The sequence below is a fragment of the Scyliorhinus canicula genome, chromosome 6 (assembly GCF_902713615.1).
Source record: "Scyliorhinus canicula chromosome 6, sScyCan1.1, whole genome shotgun sequence".
In the NCBI taxonomy this organism is placed as follows: domain Eukaryota; kingdom Metazoa; phylum Chordata; class Chondrichthyes; order Carcharhiniformes; family Scyliorhinidae; genus Scyliorhinus; species Scyliorhinus canicula.
In genome coordinates this window covers 37,800,803-37,824,845 of record NC_052151.1, presented here as the reverse complement: position 1 = coordinate 37,824,845, position 24,043 = coordinate 37,800,803, and the positions used below count along the sequence as shown (strand labels likewise).

Sequence of the window (24,043 nt, the reverse complement as noted above, 5' to 3'; positions counted from 1 at the left end):
AGGGAGTCAGATGGGGGGGGGAAGTTACAGCCAGTAGATGGCAGGGGTGGGGGTATCGGGGGATGGGGTTAGGGGAGGGGGGGGTTGTTCTGCTGACGGGAGAGGGACTTGAAATAGGCACTGGAAAGGAAGTCGAGGGTGGAGGCAGCCAAAGGGCGGGCCAGGAATGGCGCGACGCACGGGCCAGGGGCCGGCCTGAGAGAGGCTATGGCTGACCGGCGGGGTAGGGGGGGTGGGATGTGCCCCCCGACCAGGCTGATCACCTGGAACGTCAAGGGACTGAATGGGCCGGTTAAGAGGGCGCGGGTGTTCGCGCATTTGCGGGCCCTGAGGGCGAACGTAATTATGTTGCAGGAGACACATCTGAAAGTGTCGGACCAGACCAGGCTAAGGAAGGGCTGGATTAGCCAGGTATTCCACTCGGACTTGGACTCGAAGTCCAGAGGGGTGGCAATCATGATCAACAAGCGCGTGCAATTTGAGGCAGAGGGCATATCCGCAGACAGGGGGGGCAGATACCTGATGGTACGGGGCAGACTGGAAGGGAGAAGAGTGGTGCTGGTGAATATATATGCCCCGAACTGGGATGACGTGGACTTCATTAAAAGAGTGCTGGGGAAGATCCCGGACCTGGATACTCGCAGGCTAATAATGGGAGGGGACTTTAACATGGTCCTTGACCCGACTTTGGATCGGTCGTGTCCCAGAACGGGTAGACTCTCAGCAATGGCAAGGGAGCTGAAAGGGTTTATGGAGCAAATGGGGGCAGTGGACCCCTGGAGAGAGGGACAGCCAACAGGAAGGGGCTACTCGTTTTACTCGCACGTCCATAAAGTATATTCCAGGATAGATTTCTTTGTACTAAGCAGGGACTGTAGGGGGGAGGTAAAGAACACGGAATACTCAGCAATTACCATTTCAGACCATGCCCCGCATTGGGTGGACCTGCAGTTCGGGGGAGCGAGCTATCAACGCCCGCAATGGAGGCTAGATGTGGGACTGCTGTCGGAGGAGGGGATCTGCGAGAGGCTTCGGAAATGTATAAAAAATTACCTGCAGGTGAATGACACGGGGGAGGTCTCAGTGGCGACCCTGTGGGAGGCGCTAAAGGCAGTAGTGCTGGGGGAGCTGATTTCAATTGGGGCCCACAGAGTCAAGGCTGATCGGGCAGAGATGGATAGATTGGTCAGGGAAATGGGTCGGATAGATGAAGAGCACGCGGAGTCCCCGGGGGAGGTTTTACTCGGAGAGGCAGAGACTACAGGCGGAACTGGGGGCACTATCCACGAGCAGGGCCGTGGAACAGCTTAGGAAGGCGAGGGGAGTGGTGTACGAGCATGGGGAAAAGGCTAGCAGACTGTTAGCGCAGCAACTCAGGAGGAGGGAGGCGGCCAGGGAAATAGGTAGAGTGAGGGACGAGGGGGGGCGCAAAGTGGAGGACCCGGCAGAATTGAATAAGGTATTCCGGGACTTCTATCGTAAACTGTATACTTCGGAGCTGCCGGAAGAACCGGAGGGGATGAAAAGGTTTCTGGACGGGTTAACCTTCCCAACAGTAGGTGGGGGACGAGTTGAAGAGCTGGAGGCCCCCATTAGAGTAGAGGAGGTATTGGGGGGGCCTTAAGGCTATGCAGTCGGGGAAGTCCCCGGGGCCGGATGGATACCCAGTAGAGTTCTATAGGAAGTTCTCTGAGCTGGTGGGCCCGGTCTTGGCGAGGGTTTTCAATGAGGCAAGGGACAGAGGGACCCTGCCGCCGACAATGTCACAAGCCACCATATCTCTGATATTGAAACGGGGTAAAGACCCGGAGGCGTGCGGGTCCTACAGGCCAATCTCCCTAATTAATGTAGACGCCAAGCTCCTGGCAAAGGTACTGGCAGGTCGAATGGAGGACTGTGGCCAATCTGAGGAGATTACTCAATGTGATAATGATGCCCCCGGCGGGTAGGGAGGTGGAGGTAGTGGTGGCAATGGACGCCGAGAAGGCTTTTGACCGGGTGGAGAGGGACTATCTATGGGAGGTGCTCGGACGGTTTGGGTTCGGGGAGGAATTGGTGGATTGGATCAAATTATTATATCAGGCCCCGAGGGCCAGCGTCAGGACCAACAGAGACGTGTCGGAGTACTTTAGGTTGTACCGAGGGACCAGACAGGGCTGCCCGCTCTCCCCGCTGCTGTTTGCGCTGGCCATAGAGCCGCTGGCGATTGCGCTGAGAGCCGCAGAGGGTTGGAAGGGGATGGTGAGGGGCGGGGTTGAACACAGGGTTTCTCTTTATGCAGACGACCTGCTCCTGTACGTGTCGGACCCAGTGGCCGGGATGGGAACTATACTGGGAATGCTGAGGAAGTTCGGCCAGTTCTCAGGATACAAATTAAATACGGTCAAGAGTGAAATGTTTGTGGTCCAGGCAAGGGGCCAGGAGAACAGATTGAGAGGGCTACCGTTTAGGCTGGTTGAGGAAAATTTCCGGTATTTGAGAATCCAGGTGGCACGAGACTGGGGCAGGCTGCATAAGTTAAATTTGGCCAGGGTGGTGGAGCAAATGAAGGGAGAGTTTCGGAGATGGGATGCACTCCCGCTGTCGCTGGCAGGGAGGGTGCTGACTGTAAAGATGACAATCCTCCCTCGATTTTTGTTTATTTTTCAGTGCCTCCCGATCTTTATCCCACAGTCCTTCTTCAAAAGAGTTAACGGACTGATCATGAGCTTTGTCTGGGCGGGAAAATCCCCGCGGGTGAAGAAGGCGATGTTGGAGAGGAACCGTAGCGAGGGAGGGCTGGCTTTGCCGAGTCTGATCAATTATTACTGGGCGGCCAACATCGCTATGATATGGAAGTGGATGGTGGGTACGGGGTCTATTTGGGAGCGGGTGGAGGCGGCTTCGTGCAGGGGCTCCAGCTTGGAAGCCCTGGTCACGGCTCCTCTACCGCTGCCGCCGGCCAAGTACACCACCAGCCCGGTAGTGGTGGCGACCCTGCAGATATGGGGCCAGTGGAGGAGGCATGTGGGGGAGATGGGGGCGTCTGTCTGGGCGCCAATCTGCGACAACCATCGGTTTGCCCCCGGCAGTATGGATGGGGGGTTCCGAGTATGGCGGCGAGCAGGGGCGGGAAGGGTGGGTGATATGTTCCTGGAAGGGAGCTTCGCGAGTTTGAGGAGCTTGGAGGAGAAATTTGGGTTGGTAAAGGGAAATGATTTTAGATACCTACAGTTGCGGGACTTTGTTCGTAGACAGGTCCCATCTTTCCCACGCCTCCCGCCAATGGGGATCCTCGACAGAATAGTCTCTAGGAGGGAAGAAGGGGAGGGCAGAGTCTCGGGTGTCTATAAGGTGCTCATGAGGGAGGAAGGGTCCCAGACAGAGGAACTGAAACTTAAATGGGAGGAGGAGCTAGATGGGGAAATGGAGGATGGGCTGTGGGCAGAGGCCCTGAGTAGTGTAAATTCGACCGCGACATGTGCTAGGCTCGGGCTGATCCAATTTAAGGTCGGGCACCGGGCCCATATGACGGTGGCTCGGATGAGCAAATTTTTCGGGATAGAGGACAAATGCGCTAGGTGCGCGGGAGGACCAGCGAACCATGTTCACATGTTTTGGGCATGCCCTGAGCTGAGGGGGTACTGGGAGGGATTTGCGGGGGTCATGTCACAGGTGCTAAAAACAAGCGTGGTGATGAGTCCAGGGGTGGCAATTTTTGGGGTTTCGGAAGACCCGGGCGTCCAGGGGGAGAAAGAGGCCGATGTTTTGGCCTTTGCTTCCCTGATAGCCCGGCGACGAATACTATTGGCGTGGAGGAACTCAAAGCCCCCGAAGACTGAGTGGTGGCTTGCGGACATGTCGAGTTTCCTGGGGATGGAAAAAATAAAGTTCGCCATGAGGGGATCTGTGCAGGGGTTCACCCGGAGGTGGCAACCATTTATTGACTTCTTTGCGGAAGAGTGAGCGTCAGCAGGGGGGTGGGGGGAGGGGGGGTAGAGTAGAGTAGGAGGGAAAATATGGCGGGTAGTACCGGTGGGAGGGGAGCCGGCTTGTGCAATATGTTACGATGGAAGTATTGAAAGTACGTGGATGTTTGCACATTTTTGCCTTTTTTTGCTTTTTTTCTGCTGATGTCTATAACTGTTTATAAAGCCAAAAACTACCTCAATAAAATTGTTTATTAAAAAAAGAAAAACTGGCCAAGATGAGCCACACATTTAAGACAATTACAATTTGTTTTTAAAGAAGGTGTTATAAACAATAATTTGCACTGAATCATACAGTGTCTTTCATGTCTTCAGCATTGTTCTAAAGCTATTTATCGCCAATGAAGTACTTTTGAAGTGTATTCACTGTTGCCTTGTAGAAAACAATTTGTACACTGCGAGGTCTCACAAACAGTAACTTTGTAATCTGTTTCAGTGATGTTGGCTAAGGGATAATCTTGATCTTCTTTGAAATAGTGCCATGGGATCTCTTACACCCACCTGAAATGGAAGATAGGAAAAATGGTGCTTCCTCAGTACTGCCAGGGCCAGGGACGTGAACATGGAGAGGATGTTTCCACTTCCAGGAAAAACTAGAACCAGAGAACACAATCTCAGACTAAAGGGGCGATCCGTTAAAACAGAAGTGAGGAGGAATTTCTGCAGCCAGAGGGTGGTGAATCTGTGGAACTCTTTGCCGCAGAAGGCTGTGTAGGCCAAATCATGGAGTGTTTTTTAGGTTCTTGATATCAAGATTTATGGGGAGGAGGCAGGAGAGTGGGGATGAGATAAATATCAGCCATGATTGAATGGCGGAGCAGACTCGATTTGCTGAATGGCCTAATTCTTCTCCTATGTCTTATGGTCTTATGATTGTAATAGATGTGATGAAGATGATTGCATTTTTCTGCTGCAATCATGCAGAACCATTCTGAATCCTGTGGTCCTTTATTCCTAGGAAGGTGTGGAGACAGGGGTTCACCTTGATCCATTGCTGAAGGAAGTCATGTTCAATCCATCATATGAAACTATGTTTGCACCAGAGGTAAGAGTTCTTAGATACATTTTGAAGCTTCTCAAATTCTCTCTGTACATATTTGCATCTTCAGAATTGAGCTGTGAGTAAAACTCAGTGAGATATAACTCGGTTAGTAAAGTTGTAAAATTTGAAAAAGTTATACATTAACGTGCCTTGCAAAATATTAATCTGTTGAACCTGTCGACAAAAGCGTCATCGTCATTGAGTTCGTCTTTATGTTGTGAAAGTGGGCGGGGCTTATGTTGGTCTGTGTACAAATCCTGGTGATGCATGTCTTGGGGCGGATCCCTGAAGTATGAGTCACGGGGCGGGTCTCAGTGGTGTGAGTCACGGGGCGGGTCTCGGTGGTGTGAGTCACGGGGCGGGTCTCGGTGGTGTGAGTCACGGGGCGGGTCTCGGTGGTGTGAGTCACGGGGCGGGTCTCGGTGGTGTGAGTCACGGGGCGGGTCTCGGTGGTGTGAGTCACGGGGCGGGTCACGGTGGTGTGAGTCACGGGGCGGGTCTCGGTGGTGTGAGTCACGGGGTGGGTCTCGGTGGTGTGAGTCACGGGGCGGGTCTAGGTAGTAATCATGTCCTCGTCCTCCCTGTTCGAGCCAATCCACCAGACCTGTCTCCTGATGATACGCTTGGAGATCTTAAATCTTGTAATAATCAAGTGGGTGTTTTGTCCTGGATGGTGTTATTTGAAAGTGGAGTTTGTAAATACTTGTGTGGAAGTCAGAGTTCCAGTAGTTGGCTCACAATGTGACAAGCATCTGCGGGGATTTGATGAGAAATCCACTTAATTGACACCCCATCCAACATCTGAAAGAATCACCCCCTCAACCACCAATGCACAGTGGCAGCAGTGTATACAGTCTAGAATATGCACTGCAGCAGCTCACCAAGGCACCTGTCACTTGTTTTCATAGTGTGGTGGGTCTGAGCACATGTCACCTGTTGGTTTACTTGGACGATGTACTTACTGAGAGCATTAGAGGAGATGATCATATTGGTAACTTGTGTAATCCTTATGAATCTGTGTACATCTGGATAGATCTAATGGGGTGATGGAGTAGTGTGTTATAGTTGATCTTTTCTTTTTTAATAAATGTTTTATTATTTTGTTAGTTGTGAATTGGCAGCCCTGTAACTCTAATTATCTATGTCTCTTTCTTAAAAAAAAACCTAAAAGTTCCAAGCTATTGAACTGGGGTTCCGCTTGGGGATCGACTGTCCAGTAGAAACATCAGCTGGGGAGGGTTTAAACGAATGTGGCATGTGAACTGATGCAGGAAGACGGAGGCAAGTAAGGTGGGTCAGAAACAAAAGGCAGTAAAGGGAAAAGTGGAAGGCAGAGAAACCAAAGACCAAAATCAAAAAGTGCCACATTGCATCATAATTCTAAAATGGCAATAAGTGTCAAAAAACAAGCCTGAAGACTCTGAGTCTCAATGCGAAGAGCATTTCTAATAAGGTTGATGAATTAACTGCTCTGACAATCATTAGCAGATATGATGTAATTGGGAGTTGTGTACATGCCACAGTAGTTGTGAGGTTGGGAATGACATCAAACAGGAAATTAGAGATGCGTGCAGTAAGGGCACAGCAATTATTATAGGTGACTTCAATCTGCATATTGATTAGGCTAATCAAACTGGTAGCAATGCGATGGAGGAGGATTTCCTGGAATGTATAAGGGATGGTTTTCTTGACCAGTATGTCGAAGAACCAACTAGAGAGCAGACCATCCTAGACTGGATATTATGCAATGAGAGAGGATTAATTAGCAACGTTGTGGTACAAGATCCTTTAGGAAAGAGTGGGCATAATATGGTAGAATTCTTCATTAAGGTGGAGAGTGACACAGTTAAGTCTGAGACTACGGTCCTGAGCTTAAAGAAAGCGAACTTTGATGGTATGAGACGTGCATTGGCTAGGATAAGCTGGCAAAGGATACTTAAGGTGTTGCCGTTGGATAAGCAATGGCAGACATTTAAAGAACACATAGATGAACTTCAACATAGATACATAGAAGATAGGATAAGGCCTTTTGGTCCTTCGAGCTTGCTCCGCCATTTATCACGGTACTCCATATTTAAGAAAGACAGACTAAAAGGAAAAGATGGGGGGGGGGGGTGAGTTGCATTGCTGGTTAAGGTGGTAATTAACACAATAGTGAGGGAGGATATTAGCTCCAACAATGCGGAATCTGTATGGGTAGAGCTGATAAACAGTAAGGGGCAAAAAACATTCGTGGGTGTCATATATAGATTCTGGAACTGCAGTGATATTGTTAGGAATGGCATCAAACAGGAAATTACAGACACGTGTGATAAAGGAACAACTCCAATTATGGGTGATTTTAATCTGCATGGATTACGATAATCAAATTCGCCATAACACCATAGAGGAGGAATTCCTGGAATGTATGTGAGATGGTTTTCTGGATCAATATATTGAACCAACTGGAGAACAGGCCATCCTAGATTGGGTACTGTGTAATGCGAATGGAATAATTGGCAATCTAGTTGTGTGAGACCCCTTGGGGATGAGCGACAATAATATGATAGAATTTTTCATTACAATGGAGTGTGAAGTAGTTGATACTGAGAGTAGGGCCCTGAATCCTAACAAAGGAAAATACGATAATATGAGGCGTGAGTTAGCTATGATCGATTGGGGAACGTTACTTAAAGGGATGACAGTGGATAGGCAATGGCAAACATTCAAAGAGCGCATGGAGGAACTGCAACAATTGTTTATTCCTGTCTGGCACAAAAGTAAAATGGGAAAGGTGGTCAATCCATGGTTTACAAGGGAAAATGGGAGTAGTATTCGATCCAAGGAAGTAGCATATAAATTGGCCAAGAAAAACAACATGTCTGAGGATTGGGAGCAGTTTAGAATTCAGCAAAAAAAAGACCAACGGATTGATTAAGAAGGGGAAAATAGAGTACGAAAGTAAGCTTCCGGGGAACGAAAAACTGACTGTAAAGTTTCTATAAGTACGTGAAGAGAACATAGAACAGTACAGCACAGAACAGGCCCTTCGGCCCTCAATGTTGTGCCGAGCCATGATCACCCTACTCAAACCCACGTATCCACCCGATACCCGTAACCCAACAACCCCCCCTTAACCTTACTTTTATTAGGACACTACGGGCAATTTAGCATGGCCAATCCACCTAACCCGCACATCTTTGGACTGTGGGAGGAAACCAGAGCACCCGGAGGAAACCCACGCACACGGGGAGGATGTGCAGACTCCACACAGACAGTGACCCAGCCAGGAATCAAACCTGGGACCCTGGAGCTGTGAAGCATTTATGCTAACCACCATGCTACCCTGCTGCCCCTAAACTGGAAACTGGAAGAAGATTGGTGACGACGATCCAGCAGAGGGCAGCAGAGCAGAGCTTCTGATTGGCTGTTCCGGGGACATTTGCATACGTGCAGTGCGGTCAGCGTAAGTTGAAAGTGGTTTGTGAAGGGGCTGTTCTCAAGTGACAGCTTTAACCCGGGGATCGAGGCCTAGTTTCGGGAGCCGTTCAGAGGAGGAGGAGCAATCTCTGGGTGAGTATAAAAACTCACTTTAACCCGGGGATCGAGGCCTAATTTCGGGAGCCGTTCAGAGGAGGAGGAGCAGTGTCTGGGTGAGTACACAGACCTAACGGTAACTTCCTGTTTTCCACTTTTTTTTTCAAAAGTGACGTCAGAGTGAAGCTGTGATCTGATTGGTTGATAACCAATCTGCCCCAAATTTAAAACTCGTAAACTTAAATTAAACAAATTAATTAATTAGAGATGGCTGGTCAGGTGATGTGCTTAAGCTGCTTGATGTGGGAGCTGGCAGATCCCATTGCGAGCTGCAGCGACCACATCTGCAGTAAGTGTTGGCTGCTCGAAGAACTCCGGCTCAGAGTTGATGAGCTGGAGTCTGAGCTTCACACACTGAGGCACATCCGGGAGGGGGAGGCTTACCTGGACACTTTGTTTCAGGAGGCAGTCACACCTGTCAGAGTAAATAGTTTAAATCCTGCCAGTGGCCAGGGACAGCAGGGTGTGACTGCAAGTCAGGCAGGTAAAGGGAACCAGCAGTCAGGAACTCAGGAGCCTCAGCCCTTGACCCTGTCCAACAGGTACGAGGCACTTGCTCCCTGTGTGGATGGCGAACAGGGCTGCAGGAAGGATGAGTCAGCTGACCAAGGCACCATGGTTCAGCAGGCCATTCAAGGGGAGGAAGTAAATAGGCAAGTTGTAGTTGTAGGGGATTCTATTATCAGAGGGATAGATAGTATCCTTTGTGAGCAGGATCGAGGGTCCCGCATGGTATGTTGCCTGCCCGGTGCTAGGGTGCGGGACATCTCTGACCGGCTTGAAAGGATATTGGAGAGGGAGGGGGAGGATCCAGTTGTTGTGGTCCATGTCGGTACCAACAACTTAGGCAAGTCTAGGAAAGAGGACCTGTTTAGAGATTATAAAGAGTTAGGATTCAAATTAAAAAACAGGTCCTCAAGGGTCATAATCTCCGGATTACTGCCCGAGCCACGTGCAAATTGGCATAGGGAGGCAAGAATAAGGGAAGTTAACACGTGGCTGAAAGAGTGGTGTGGGAAAGAGGGGTTCCTTTTCATGGGACACTGGCATCAGTTTTGGGACAGGGGGGACCTATACCGTTGGGATGGTCTCCACCTGAACCGAGCTGGGACCAGTGTTCTGGCGAAAAGAGTAAATAGGGTGGTCAATAGGACTTTAAACTAGAGATTGGGGGGGAAGGGAAAGTCAGGGAACCAAGAGGTGAAGGAATCAGTGGGAAGCGTAGCTGCTTAGGATTACAAAAAATCACGAGAAGACAGAGCTCAGGAGAGGTTACGATGGTCCCCATCTCACAAAATATGACACAGTGTATAGAAAGGCTCAGTAAACCAAGGTCCACCACACTAAGAAAACAAAAACGGTCAGTCAATAGGGAATTAAAGGTGCTATATTTAAATGCCCGCAGTGTACGGAACAAGGTAGATGAGCTTGTGGCCCAGATTGTGACTGGCAGGTATGATGTGGTAGGCATCACAGAGACGTGGTTGCAGGGGGTTCAGGACTGGCAGTTAAACATCCAGGGATTTACAACCTATCGAAAAGACAGAGAGGTGGGTAGAGGGGGCGGGGTTGCCTTGTTAATTAGAAATGAAATTAAATCAATAGCACTAAACGACATAGGGTCAGACGATGTGGAGTCTGTGTGGGTAGAGTTGAGGAACCACAAAGGCAAAAAAACCATAATGGGAGTTATGTACAGGCCTCCTGACAGTGGTCAGGACCAGGGGCACAAAATGCACCACAAAATAGAAAGGGCATGTCAGAAAGGCAAGGTCACAGTGATCATGGGGGACTTCAATATGCAGGTGGACTGGGTAAATAATGTTGCCAGTGGACCCAAAGAAAGGGAATTCATTGAATGTTTACAGGATGGCTTTTTGGAACAGCTTGTGATGGAGCCCACGAGGGAACAGGCTATTCTGGACTTAGTGTTATGTAATGAGTCAGAATTGATAAAAGACCTTAAAGTAAGGGAACACTTAGGAAGCAGTGATCATAATATGGTAGAATTCAGTCTGCAATTTGAAAGAAAGAAGGTAGAATCAGATGTAAAGGTTTTACAGTTAAATAAAGGTAATTACAGGCGCATGAGGGAGGAACTGACGAAAATCGACTGGAAGCAGAGCCTAGTGGGAAAGACAGTAGAACAGCAATGGCAGGAGTTTCTGGGAGTAATTGAGGACACAGTGCAGAGGTTCATCCCAAAGAAAAGAAAGGTTATCAGAGGGAGGATTAGGCAGCCATGGCTGACAAAGGAAGTCAGGGAATGCATCAAGGCAAAAGAGAGAGCCTATAATGTGGCAAAGAGTAGTGGGAAGTCAGAAGATTGGGAAGGCTACAAAAACAAACAGAGGATAACAAAGAGAGAAATAAGGAAGGAGAGGATCAAATATGAAGGTAGGCTAGCCAGTAACATTAGGAATGATAGTAAAAGTTTCTTTAAATACATTAAAAACAAACGGGAGGCAAAAGTAGACATTGGGCCGCTCCAAAATGACGCTGGTAATCTAGTGATGGGAGACAAGGAAATAGCTGAGGAACTTAATAAGTACTTTGCGTCAGTCTTCACAGTAGAAGACATGAGTAATATCCCAACAATTCAGGAAAGTCAGGGGGCAGAGTTGAATATGGTTGCCATCACAAAGGAGAAGGTGCTAGAGAAACTAAAAGGTCTGAAAATTGATAAATCTCCGGGCCCAGATGGGCTACATCCTAGAGTTCTAAAGGAGATAGCTGAAGAAATAGTGGAGGCGTTAGTTATGATCTTTCAAAAGTCACTGGAATCAGGGAAAGTCCCAGAGGATTGGAAAATCGCTTTTGTAACCCCCCTGTTCAAGAAGGGAACAAGAAAAAAGATGGAAAATTATAGGCCAATTAGCCTAACCTCGGTTGTTGGCAAAATTCTAGAATCCATCGTTAAGGATGAGATTTCTAAATTCTTGGAAGTGCAGGGTCGGATTAGGACAAGTCAGCATGGATTTAGTAAGGGGAGGTCGTGCCTGACAAACCTGTTAGAGTTCTCTGAAGAGATAACAAATAGGTTAGACCAAGGAGAGCCAATGGATGTTATCTAGCTTGACTTCCAAAAGGCCTTTGACAAGGTGCCTCACGGGAGACTGCTGAGTAAAATAAGGGCCCATGGTATTCGAGGCAAGGTACTAACATGGATTGACGATTGGCTGTCAGACAGAAGGCAGAGAGTTGGGATAAAAGGTTCTTTTTCGGAATGGCAACCGGTGACAAGTGGTGTCCCGCAGGGTTCAGTGTTGGGGCCACAGCTGTTCTCTTTATATATTAACGATCTAGATGACGGGACTGGGGGCATTCTGGCCAAGTTTGCCGATGATACAAAGATAGGTGGAGGGGCAGGTAGTATTGAGGAGGTGGGGAGGCTGCAGAAAGATTTAGACAGTTTAGGAGAATGGCCCAAGAAGTGGCTGATGAAATTCAACGTGGGCAAGTGCGAGGTCTTGCACTTTGGAAAAAAGAATAGAGGCATGGACTATTTTCTAAACGGTGACAAAATTCATAATGCTAAAGTGCAAAGGGACTTGGGAGTCCTAGTCCAGGATTCTCTAAAGGTAAACTTGCAGGTTGAGTCCGTAATTAAGAAAGCAAATGTAATGTTGTCATTTATCTCAAGAGGCTTGGAATATAAAAGCAGGGATGTACTTCTGAGGCTTTATAAAGCACTAGTTAGGCCCCATTTAGAATACTGTGAGCAATTTTGGGCCCCATACCTCAGGAAGGACATACTGGCACTGGAGCGGGTCCAGCGGAGATTCACACGGATGATCCCAGGAATGGTAGGCCTAACATACGATGAACGTCTGAGGATCGTGGGATTATATTCATTGGAGTTTAGGAGGTTGAGGGGAGATCTAATAGAAACGTACAAGATAATGAATGGCTTGGATAGGATGGACGTAGGGAAGTTGCTTCCATTAGCAGGGGAGACTAGGACGCGGGGGCACAGCCTTAGAATAAAAGGGAGTCACTTTAGAACAGAGATGAGGAGAAATTTCTTCAGCCAGAGAGTGGTAGGTCTGTGGAATTCATTGCCACAGAGGGCGGTGGAGGCCGGGACATTGAGTATCTTTAAGACAGAAATTGATAAATTCTTGATTTCTCGAGGAATTAAGGGCTATGGGGAGAGAGCGGGTAAATGGAGTTGAAATCAACCATGATTGAATGGTGGAGTGGACTCGATGGGCCGAATGGCCTTACTTCCACTCCTATGTCTTATGGTCTTATGGACAAATGTAGGTCCCTTACAGTCAGAAACAGGGGAATGTATTACGGGGGACAAAGAAATGGCTGAATAACTAAATACATACTTTGGTTCTGTCTTCACAAATGAGGACACAAATAAGATACCAGAAATGTTGGGGAATGCAGGGCTTAATAAGAAGGAGCAACTGAAAGTGATTAATATCAGTAGAGAAAGGATGTTGGGGAAATTGATGGGATTGAAGGCTGATAAATCTCCAGGTCCTGATAATGTACATCCCACGGTACTGAAGGAGGTGGCTCTGGAAATAGTGGATGCATTGGCAGTCACCTTCCAGGATTCTATAGACTGCGGAACAGTTCCTGCAGATTGGAGGGTGGCTAATGTAATTCCACTATTTAAAAAGGGAGGTTGAGAGAAAGGAGGGAATTAAAGACCAATAAGTCTGGCTTCAGTAGTGAAGAAAATTCTAGCATACATTATCAAAGATTTCATAGCAGAGCACTTATAAACAGGATTCTCAACAGGAGCGAGAGTAACAGGGTAGTTGTTATGGGGGACTTTAACTTTCCAAATATTGACTGGAAATACTATAGTTTGAGTACTATAGATGGGTCAGTTTTTGTGCAGTGTGTGCATGAGGGTTTTCTGACACAGTATGTAGACAGGCCAACAAGGGGCAATGCCACATTGGATTTGGTACTGGGTCATGAACCCGGCCAGGTGTTAGATTTAGATGTAGGTGAGCACTTTGGTGATAGTGATCACAATTCGGTTATGTTTACTTTAGCAATGGGTAGGGATAGGTAAATACCGCAAGGCAAGAATTATAGCTGGGGGAAAGGCAATTATGATGCTATTCGGCAAGATTTAGGATGTATAGGATGGGGAAGGAAACTGCAGGGGATGGGTACAGTCGAAATGTGGAGCTTTTTCAAGGACTGCGTGTCCTTGATAAGTATGTACCTGTCAGGCAGGGAGGAAGTTGTCGAGCAAGGGAACCGTGGTTTACTAAGGAAGTTGAAGCACTTGTCAAGAGGAAGAAGAAAGCTTATGTTAGGATGAGATATGAAGGCTCAGTTAGGGCACTTGAGAGTTACAAGTTAGCCAGGAAGGACCTAAAGGGAGAGTTAAGAAGAGCGAGGAGAGGACACGAAAAGTTGTTGGCGGATAGGATCAAGGAAAACCCTAAGGCTTTCTATAGGTATATCAGGAACAAAAGAATGACTAGAGTAAGATTAGGGCCAATCAAGGATAGTAGTGGAAAGTTGTGTGTGGAATCAGAGGAGATAGGGGAAGCATTAAATGGATATTTTTCGTCAGTGTTTACACTGGAGAAAGACAATGTTTTCGAGGAGAATACTCAGGTACAGTCGACCAGGCTAAATGGGATTGAGGTTCACAAGGAGGAGGTGTTAGCAATTTTGGAAAGTATAAAAATAGATAAGTCCCCTGGGCCAGATGGGATTTATCCTAGGATTCTCTGGGAAGCCAGGGAGGAGATTGCAGAGTCTTTGTCCTTGATCTTTATGTCGTCTTTGTTGACAGGAATAGTGCCGGAAGACTGGAGGATAGCAAATGTTGTACCCTTGTTCAAGAAGGGGAGTAGAGACAACCCTGGTAATTATAGACCTGTGAGCCTTACTTCGGTTGTGGGTAAAATGTTGGAAAAGGTTATAAGAGATAGGGTTTATAATCATCTTGAAAAGAACAAGTTGATTAGCGATAGTCAACACAGTTTTGTGAAGGGTAGGTCATGTCTCACAAACCTTATTGAGTTTTTTGAGAAGGTGACCAAGCAGGTGGATGAGGGTTAAGCGTTTGATGTGGTGTATATGGATTTCAGTAAGGCGTTTGATAAGGTTCCCCACGGTAGGCTATTGCAGAAAATAAGGAAGTATGGGATTGAAGGTGATTTAGCGGTTTGGATCAGTAATTGGCTAGCTGAAGAAGACAGAGGGTGGTGGTTGATCGTAAATGTTCACCCTGGAGTTCAGTTACTAGTGGTGTACCGGAAGGATCTGTTTTGGGGCCACTGCTGTTTGTCATTTTTATAAATGACCTGGAAGAGGGTGTAGAAAGATGGGTTAGTAAATTTGCAGATGACACGAAGGTCGGTGGAGTTGGGGATAGTGCTGAAGGATGTTATAGGATACAGAGGGACATAGATAAGCTGCAGAGCTGGGCTGAGAGGTGGCAGATGGAGTTTAATGCGGAAAAGTGTGAGGTGGTTCACTTTGGAAGGAGTAACAGGAATGCAGAGTACTGGGCTAATGGCAAGATTCTTGGTAGTGTAGATGAACAGAGTGATCTCGGCATCCAGGTACATAAATCCCTGAAAGTTGCCACCCAGGTTAATAGGGCTGTTAAGAAGGCATATGGTGTGCTAGCCTTCATCAGTAGGGGGATTGAGTTTCGGAGCCACGAGGTCATGCTGCAGCTGTACATAACTCTGGTGCGGCCGCTCCTGGAGTACTGCGTGCAGTTCTGGTCATCACATTATAGGAAGGATGTGGAAGCTTTGGAAAGGGTTCAGAGGAGATTTACTAGGATGTTGCCTGGTATGGAGGGAAGGTCTTACGAGGAAAGGCTCAGGGACTTGAGGTTGTTTTCGTTAGAGAGGAGAAGGCTGAGAGGTGACTTAATAGAGACATATAAGATAGTCAGAGGGTTAGATAGGGTGAACAGTGAGAGTCTTTTTCCTCGGATGGTGATGACCAACACGAGGGGACATAGCTTTAAATTGAGGGGTGGTAGATATAGGACAGATGTCAGAGGCAGTTTCTTTACTCAAAGAGTAGTAGGCGTGTGGAACGCCCTGCCTGTAACAGTAGTAGACTCGCCAACTTTAAGGGCATTTAAGTGGTCACTGGATAGACATATGGATGAAAATGGAATAGTGTAGGTCAGATAGGCTTCAGATGGTTTCACAGGTCGGCGCAACATCGAGGGCCGAAGGGCCCGTACTGCGCTGTTATGTTCTATGTTCTAAAACAGTGGCAGGATCAGCCAGAGTCAGCACGGATTTATGAAGGGGAAATCATGCTTGACAAATCTATTGGAATTCTTTAAAGATGCAACCAGTACAGTTGACAAGGGGGAGCCAGTCAGTGTGGTATATTTGGGCCGGGATTCTCCGATATCGCGGCCAAGTGTTGACGGTGGAGTCAAAACCGCCGCAAGTGACGCCAGCGCCAACAGGCCTCCAGGCCCAGTAATTCTCCTTTTCTTTGGGGGTTGAACGGTGCCGGAGTGCCGTGCGCTGCTTCGGCGCCGAAAGCTGGTCCTGCACGGCCAGAGTGGGTCCGCACATGCGTGATGACCGTCTCCGTGCTGGCGCGGAGCGACATCTCAGCGACCGAACAGTGGGCCCACGCGGAAGGAGGTTGACCCCATCCAGATTGCGGTCGCACGGTGTTTGGAAGCCCCCGATCGCGTGTCTGGATCCCGTGGAGGCCCTCCCTACCAGGACGTCCACAACGGCCGCACGTCCGGGTTCCCGCTGGGTGGTACCAGGCTTGAACCACGTCGGCGGCAGTTTAGCCCGTCGCCCACGGAGAATCACCGCGGGGGCCAATTTCAGCGGCCCCTGACCGGCGCCGCGGCAACTGCGCGGGCGCGATTGCCGCCGATTCTCTGGTCGTCTGAGAATCAGCAGCCCGACGTCGGAGCGGCATGGTGGGATTCTCGCGCCCCGCCGGTGATTCTTCGACCCGGCGCAGGGCCCGGAGAATCCCGGCCTAGGACTTTCAGAAGGCGTTTGACAGAGTCCCGCATAAGAGATTATTGTGTAAAATTAAAGCGCTTGGGGTAGTGTACTGAGATGGATAGAAAGCTGGTTGGCAGGTAGGAAACAAAGAGTAGGGATTAACGGGGTCTTTTTTAAATGAGCAGGCAGTGACTAGTGGGGTACTGCAGCGATCGGTGCTGTGACCCCAGCTATTCACAATATATATTAATGATTTAGATGAGGTAACAAAATGTAATATCTCCAAATTTGCAGACGACACCAAGTTGGGTGGGAGGTGAGCTGTGAGGAGGATGCAGAGATCCTTCAGCGTGATTTTGACAAGTTGAGTGAGTGGGCAAATGAGTGACAGATGCAGTATAATTTCGATAAATGCTAGGTTATCTACTTTGGTAGCAAAAACAAGAAGGCAGACTATTATCTGAATAGCCATAAATTATGAGGGGATTGTGCAACGCAACCTGGGTGTATTTGTGCACCAGTCACTGAAGGGAAGCATGCAGGTGCAGCAGGCTGTAAGGAAAGTAAATGCTGGCCTTCAATGCGAGAGGATTCGAGTATAGGAGCTGGGATATCTTACTGCAATTATACAGGGTCTTGGTGAGGCCACATCTGGAATATTGTCTGCAGTTTTGGACTCCTTATGTGAGGAAGGATGTTCTCGCTATAGAGGGAGTGAGCAAAGGTTTACCAGACAGATTCCTGGGATGGCAGGGCTGACGTCCGAGGAGAGATTGAATTGGTCAGGATTGTATTCGCTGGAGTTCAGATGAATGAGGGGGGATCTCATAGAAACCTAGAAAGTTTTAACAGGACTGGACAGGTTGGATGCAGAAAGATTGTTCCCCATGGTGGGGGTGTCCAGAACCAGGGGGCACAGTCTGAGGATATGGGGTAGATCATTTAGGACAGAGATGAGGAGAAATTCCTTCACCCAGAGAGTGGTGAACCTGTGGCATTCGTTACCACAGGAGGTAGTTGAGTCCAAAACATTGTATGGTTTCAAGAAGCAGTTAGGTACAGCACTTGGGGCGAAGGGGATCAAAGGATATGGGGGAAAGCAGGATTAGGCTATTGAGTTGGATGATCAGCCATGATCATAATGTATGGCGGAGCAGGTTTGAAGGGCTGAATAGCTTCCTCCTCCTTTTTTTTGTTTCTAGATCCCTTACAGTTGGAATCAGGTGAATTCATATTGGACAACAAAGAGATGGCAGACTAGTTGAACAAATACTTTGGATCTGTCTTCTCTAAGGAGGACACAAATAACCTTCCGGAAATACTTGGAGAAAAAGGGTCTAACACAGGGGTTTTCAAATTGAGGGTTGCATCCCCAGATGGGTCGAGAGCAGGTTTCGGGAGGGTTGCGACGCTTGGTCGCAGCATTTCTGATCACGAGGAACGGCTGCGGCTGCTTATAAAAATGCCGACTACGACGGACTTTTGAGATTGCCAGTCTTCCCGCGAATGTGTGCTGGATCATGCAGTGTGCAGGCCCGGAACCCAGCAGGTGGACTGCCTTCTCCTGACATCAGCATGCTGTCCAGGGCCAGTTTCTTTCAACAAACAATCAAGTCATCCCACGGAAGCGGCGGCAGAGAGCAGATTGTGTGTTCTGGGCACGAAAGAGATTTCTCCATTTTGCCAGCAGTGCTGATGTGAACTCCAGGGCTTCTGGTGAACAACCCATGGAGAAGATGTTGAAAACAGGAAAAAAGCAGCATAAAGATGATTACTTGAGGTATGGGTTTATTAATTGTGCCACTGCAAATCAGGATTCAAAGTTCATGTGTTGTACGCAGGGAAGCCCTGGCAAATGAAAGTTTTTAAAACCTTCAAGCCTCAAAGACACTTGAATGGCCAGTTTGAGGACAAACCTTTTTTTCAACGGTGCAGTTATATCTTAAATCAGGGGTGGGCAAACTTTTCCGTGCAAGGGCCACATTCAGAAATTCACAATTCACAAAGGGCCGCATAGTATATTAAGTAAAATAATTACTTCACCCGGTTATGATTCTGGGCGCCTCATATAGAACATAGAACAGTACAGTACAGAACATGCCCTTCGGCCCTCGACGTTGTGCCGAGCAATGATCACCCTACTCAAGTCAACGTATCCACCCTATACCAGTAAGTAACCCAACAGCCCCCCCCCCCATTAACCTTAAAAAAAAAATTAAAAAAAAAAAAAAAAATTTTTAAAAAAAAATTTTTTTTTTTTTTTTTAATGACTTGGTGGGCCGCAGAAATACCTTTGGCGGGCCGCATGCGGCCCGCGGGCCGTAGTTTGCCCACCCCTGTCTTAAATCATCAGCTGAAGTCATTATCAAAATGTAACATTGAATAACAAAGCAAGTGAGATCGTGAGGACCAAGAAGGCTCGCCTGTCACATGAAAGGTAAGTTAAAATTTTGGGTCGCAAAGGACAGCTGGCATGGGTCGCGAAGGTCAGCCAATATGGGTCGCGAAGGTCAGCCGAAATGAGTTGTGATGGTCGGATGGTGTGGGTCCTGAAGGATGGTCGGTTGGTTAAAAATGGGTCCCAGGCAAAAAAGTTTGAAAAACACTGGTCCAGCATGAAGGAGGATCTGAAGGAAATCCTAATTGGTCAGGAAATTGTTTTGGGGAAATTGGTGGGATTAAAACTCGATATGTCCCCAGGGCCTGATGCTCTGCATCCCAGAGTACTGCAGGAAGTGGCCCTTGAAATAGTGGACACATTGGTGATCATTTTCCAGCATTCTATAGACGCTGGAAGAATTCCAATGGAGAGACTAAATCGGTTAGGATTACATTAATTGGAGTTTAGGAGAGTGAGCAGGATCTCCTAGAAACTTACAAAATTCTCACAGGATTGGACAGGGTAGATTCAGAAAGAATGTTCACAATGGTGGGGGAGCCCAGAACTCGTGGTCATAGTTTGGGGATAAAGGGTAAACCTTTTAGGACTAAGGTGAGGAGAATTTTCTTTACCCAGAGAGTGGTGAATCTGTGCAATTCACAGAAAGCAGTTGAGACCAAAACGTTGTGTAATTTTTAAAAGGAATTAGATAAAGCTCTTGGTGCTAAAGGGATCAAAGGATATGGGGGAGAAAGGCAGGATCAGAGCGTTGATCTTGATGATCAGCCATGATCATAATGAATGGTGGAGCTGGCTCGAAGGACCTAATGGCCTCCTCCTTCTAGTTTCTATGTTTTTAAGGCCATTCATTGTACAATTGTAGACTCGAGAGAAAGCTGGGTTTCTCATCACAAGAGTTGCATGCGAACATATTAGTAATGAGCATAAGTAGGCCACTTGGCCCCTCGAGCTTGCTCTGCCATTCAATAAGATAATGGCTGATTTGTTTGTAACCTCTTGCCTAATCCAATAACTTTTCGTCCCTTTGTTTATCAAAAAAACAAAGAAAAGAACAAAGAAAATTACAGCACAGGTACAGGCCCTTCGGCCTTCCCAGCCTGCGCCGATCCAGATCCTTTATCTAAACCTGTGGCTTATTTTCCAAGGATCTACTTCCCTCTGTTCCCTGCCCGTTCTTACATCTGTCTAGATGCATCTTAAATGATGCTATCATGCCCGCCTCTATCACCTCCGCTGGCAAAGCCTTCCAGGCATCCACCACCCTCTGCGTTAAAAACTTTCCACGCACATCTCCCTTAAACCTTCCCCCTCTCACCTTGAAATCGTGACCCCTTGTAATTGACACCCCCACTCTTGGAAAAAGCTTGTTGCTATCCACCCTGTCCATACCTCTCGTAATTTTGTCGACCTCAATCAGGTCCCCCCTCAACCTCCGTCTTTCCAACGAAAACAAACCTAACCTACTCAACCTTTCTTCATAGCTAGCACCCTCCATACCAGGCAACATCCTGGCGAACCCCCTCTGCACCCTCTCTAAAGCATCCACATCCTTCTGGTAATGTGGCGACCAGAACTGCACGCAGTATTATAAACGTGGCCGAACCAAAGTCCTATACAACTGTAACATGACCTGCCGACTCTTGTACTCAATACCCCGTCCAATGAAGGCAAGCTTGCTGTATGCCTTCTTGACCACTCTATCGACCTGTGTTGTCACCTTCAGGGTACAATGGGCCTGAACTCCCAGATCTTTCTGTACATCAATTTTCCCCAGGACTCTTCCATTGACTGTATAGTCCGCTCTTGAATTAGATCTTCCAAAATGCATCACCTCGCATTTGCCTGGATTGAACTCCATCTGCCATTTCTCTGCCCAACTCTCCAATCTATCTATATTTTGCTGTCCTGCTCGCTATCTGCAACTCCACCAATCTTAGTATCTTCTGCAAACTTGCTAATCAGACCACCTATACCATCGTCCAGATCATTTATTTATATCACAAACAACACTGGTCCGAGCACGGATCCCTGTGGAACACCACTAGTCACCTTTCTCCATTTTGAGACACTCCCTTCCACCACTACTCCCTGTTGCCCAGCCAGTTCTTTATCCATCTAGCTAGTACACCCTGAACCCCATACGACTTCACTTTTTCCATCAACCTGCCATGGGAAACTTTATCAAACGCCTCACTGAAGTCCATGTATATGACATCTACAGCCCTTCCCTCATCAATTAACTTTGTCACTTCCTCAAAGAATTCTATTAGGTTTGTAAGACATGACCTTCCCTGCACAAAACCATGGTGCTTATCACTGATAAGTCTATTTTCTTCCAAATGTGAATAGATCCTATCCCTCAGTATCTTCTCCAACAGTTTGCCTACCACTGACGTCAAGGTCACAGGTCTATAATTCCCTGGATTGTCCCTGCTACCCTTCTTAAACAAAGGGACAACATTAGCAATTCTCCAGTCCTCCGGGACCTCACCCGTGCTCAAGGATGCTGCAAAGATGTCTGTTAAGGCCCCAGCTATTTCGTCCCTCGCTTCCCTAAGTAACCTGGGACAGATCCCATCCGGACCTGGGGACTTGTCCACCTTAATGCCTTTTAGAATACCCAAAACTTCCCCCTTCCTTATGCCGACTTGACCTACAGTATTTAAACATCCATCCCTAGCCTCAACATCCGTCCTATACCTCTCCTTGGTGAATACCGATGCAAAGTACTCATTAAGAATCTCACCCATTTCCTCTGACTCCACGTATAAATTCCCTCTTTTGTCTATGAGTGGGCCAATCCCTTCTCTAGTTACCCTCTTGCTCCTTGTATACGAATAAAAGGCTTTGGGATTTTCCTTAACCCTGTTAGCCAAAGATATTTCATGACTCCTTTTAGCCCTCTTTATTGCGCGTTTGAGATTTGTCCTACTTTCCCGATATTCCTCCAAAGCTTCATCAGTTTTAAGCCGCCTAGATCTTATGTAAGGTTCCTTTTTTATCTTAGCTAGTCTCACAATTCCACCCGTCATCCATGGTTCCCTAATCTTGCCATTTCTATCCCTCATTTTCACAGGAACATGTCTGTCCTGCACTCTAATCAACCTTTCCTTAAAAGACTCCCACATTTCAAATGTGGATTTACCTTTAAACAGCTGCTCCCAATCCACATTCCCTAGCTCCTGCCGAATTTTGTTATACTTGGCCTTTCCCCACTCTTCCTTTAGGACCACTCTCGTCTTTGTCCATGAGTATTCTAAAACTTACGGAATTGTGATCGCTATTCCCAAAGTAATCACCGACTTAAACTTCAACCACCAATACCAATACCAGGTCCAGTATGGCCCCTTCCCGAGTTGGACTATTTAGATACTGCTCTAAAAAAACTCTCCTGGATGCTCCATACAAATTCTGCTCCATCTACGCCTCCAACACTACATGAGTCTCATTCAATGTTGGGGAAGTTAAAATCTCTCATCACGACCACCCTATTGCTCTTACATTTTTCTATAATCTGTCGACCTATTTGTACCTCTACGTCACGCTCGCTTTTGGGAGGCCTGTAGTAAAGTCCCAACAATGTTACTACACCCTTCCTATTTCTTAGCTCTACCCATATTGCCTCAGTGCTTGTATCCTCCATAGTGCCCTCCTTAATCACAGCTGACCAGTAATTCAACTCCTCCACCCCTTTTACCTCCCTCTCTATCCCTCATGAAGCATCTATACCCTGGGATATTTAGTTGCCAATCTTGCCCTTCCCTCAACCAAGTCTCAGTAATATCAATAACATCATATTCCCAGGTACTAATCCAAGCCCTAAGTTCATCTGCCTTACCTGCTACACTTCTCGCATTAAAACAAATGCACCTCAGACCATCTGCCCCTTTGCATTCATCATCTCTTCACTGTCTACTCTTCCCCTTCGTCACATTGAGTTTATTATCTAGTACCTTACTGGCTTTAGTTGCTGCCTCTTTACTGACCTCTAACTTCCTACTCTGGTTCACATCCCACTGCCACATTAGTTTAAAACCTCCCCAACAGTGTTAGCAAAAGCACCCCCTAGGACATTGGTTCCAGTCCTGCCAGGTGTAGTCCATCCGATTTGTAATGGTCCCACCGCCCCCAGAACCAGTTCCAATGTCCCAAAAATCTGAACCCCTCCCTCCTGCTCCACCTCTCAAGCCACATAGCCACATATTCATTCTGACGATTCTTGAATTTCTACTCTGACTGTCTTGTGGCACTGGTAGCAATCCTGAGATTACTACCTTTGAAGTCCTACTTTTTATCTTATCTCCTAACTCCCTAAATTCTGATTGTAGGACCTCATCCTGTTTTTTACCTATATCTTTGGTGCCTATATGCACCACGACAACTGGCTGTTCACCCTCCCCCTTCAGTATGTCCTGCAGCTGATCGGAGAGATCCCTGACCTGTGCACCCGGGAGGCAACATACCATTCGGGAGTCTTGTTTTCGACCACAGAAACGCCTGTCTACTCCCCTTACGATTGAATCCTCTATGACTATAGCCCTGCCAGTCTTTTTCCCACCCTTCTGTGCAGCAGAGCCAGCCACGGTGCCATGAGCCTGGCTACTACTGCCTTCCCCTGGTGAGTCATCTCCCCCAACAGTATCCAAAACGGTATACCTGTTTTGGAGGGAGATGACCGCAGCGGACACCTGCACTGCCTTCCTGCTCTTTCTCTGCCTTTTGGTCACCCTTTCCCTGTCTCCCTCACCAATCCTAATCTGCGGTGTGACCAACTTACTGAACGTGCTATCCACGACCTCCTCAGCATCGCGGATGCTCCAAAGTGAGTCCATCCGCAGCTCCAGAGCCGTCATGCGGTCTAACAGGAGCTGCAGCTGGACACACCTCCCGCACATGAAGGAGTCAGGGGCATCGGCCGCGTCCCTGAACTCCCACATTGAGCACGAGGAGCATAACACGGGTCTGGGATCTCCTGCCATTTTTACTTTACCTTAACTGGTTACAAATATAATATCAAATAATGAATAAGTGAAAGGAATAAGGATTTTACTTACCAATCACAATACTTACCAACACACGAAGAGTTGAATCTATCAAGAATCTATCTTCCTCTGAC

At 47.5% G+C, this 24,043-nt stretch overlaps 1 protein-coding gene across 1 annotated transcript in view; it reads left to right on the top strand.

Annotated features, from left to right (window-relative positions):
* cdc40 (cell division cycle 40 homolog (S. cerevisiae)) overlaps positions 1-24,043 on the top strand; it is a 203,538-nt gene that overhangs the window by 10,610 nt on the left and 168,885 nt on the right. Inside the window, exon 2 of the mRNA XM_038801008.1 lies at positions 4,927-5,013. Within this exon, the coding sequence (XP_038656936.1) occupies positions 4,927-5,013 (87 nt within the window). The remainder of the gene's footprint in view (positions 1-4,926; positions 5,014-24,043) is intronic.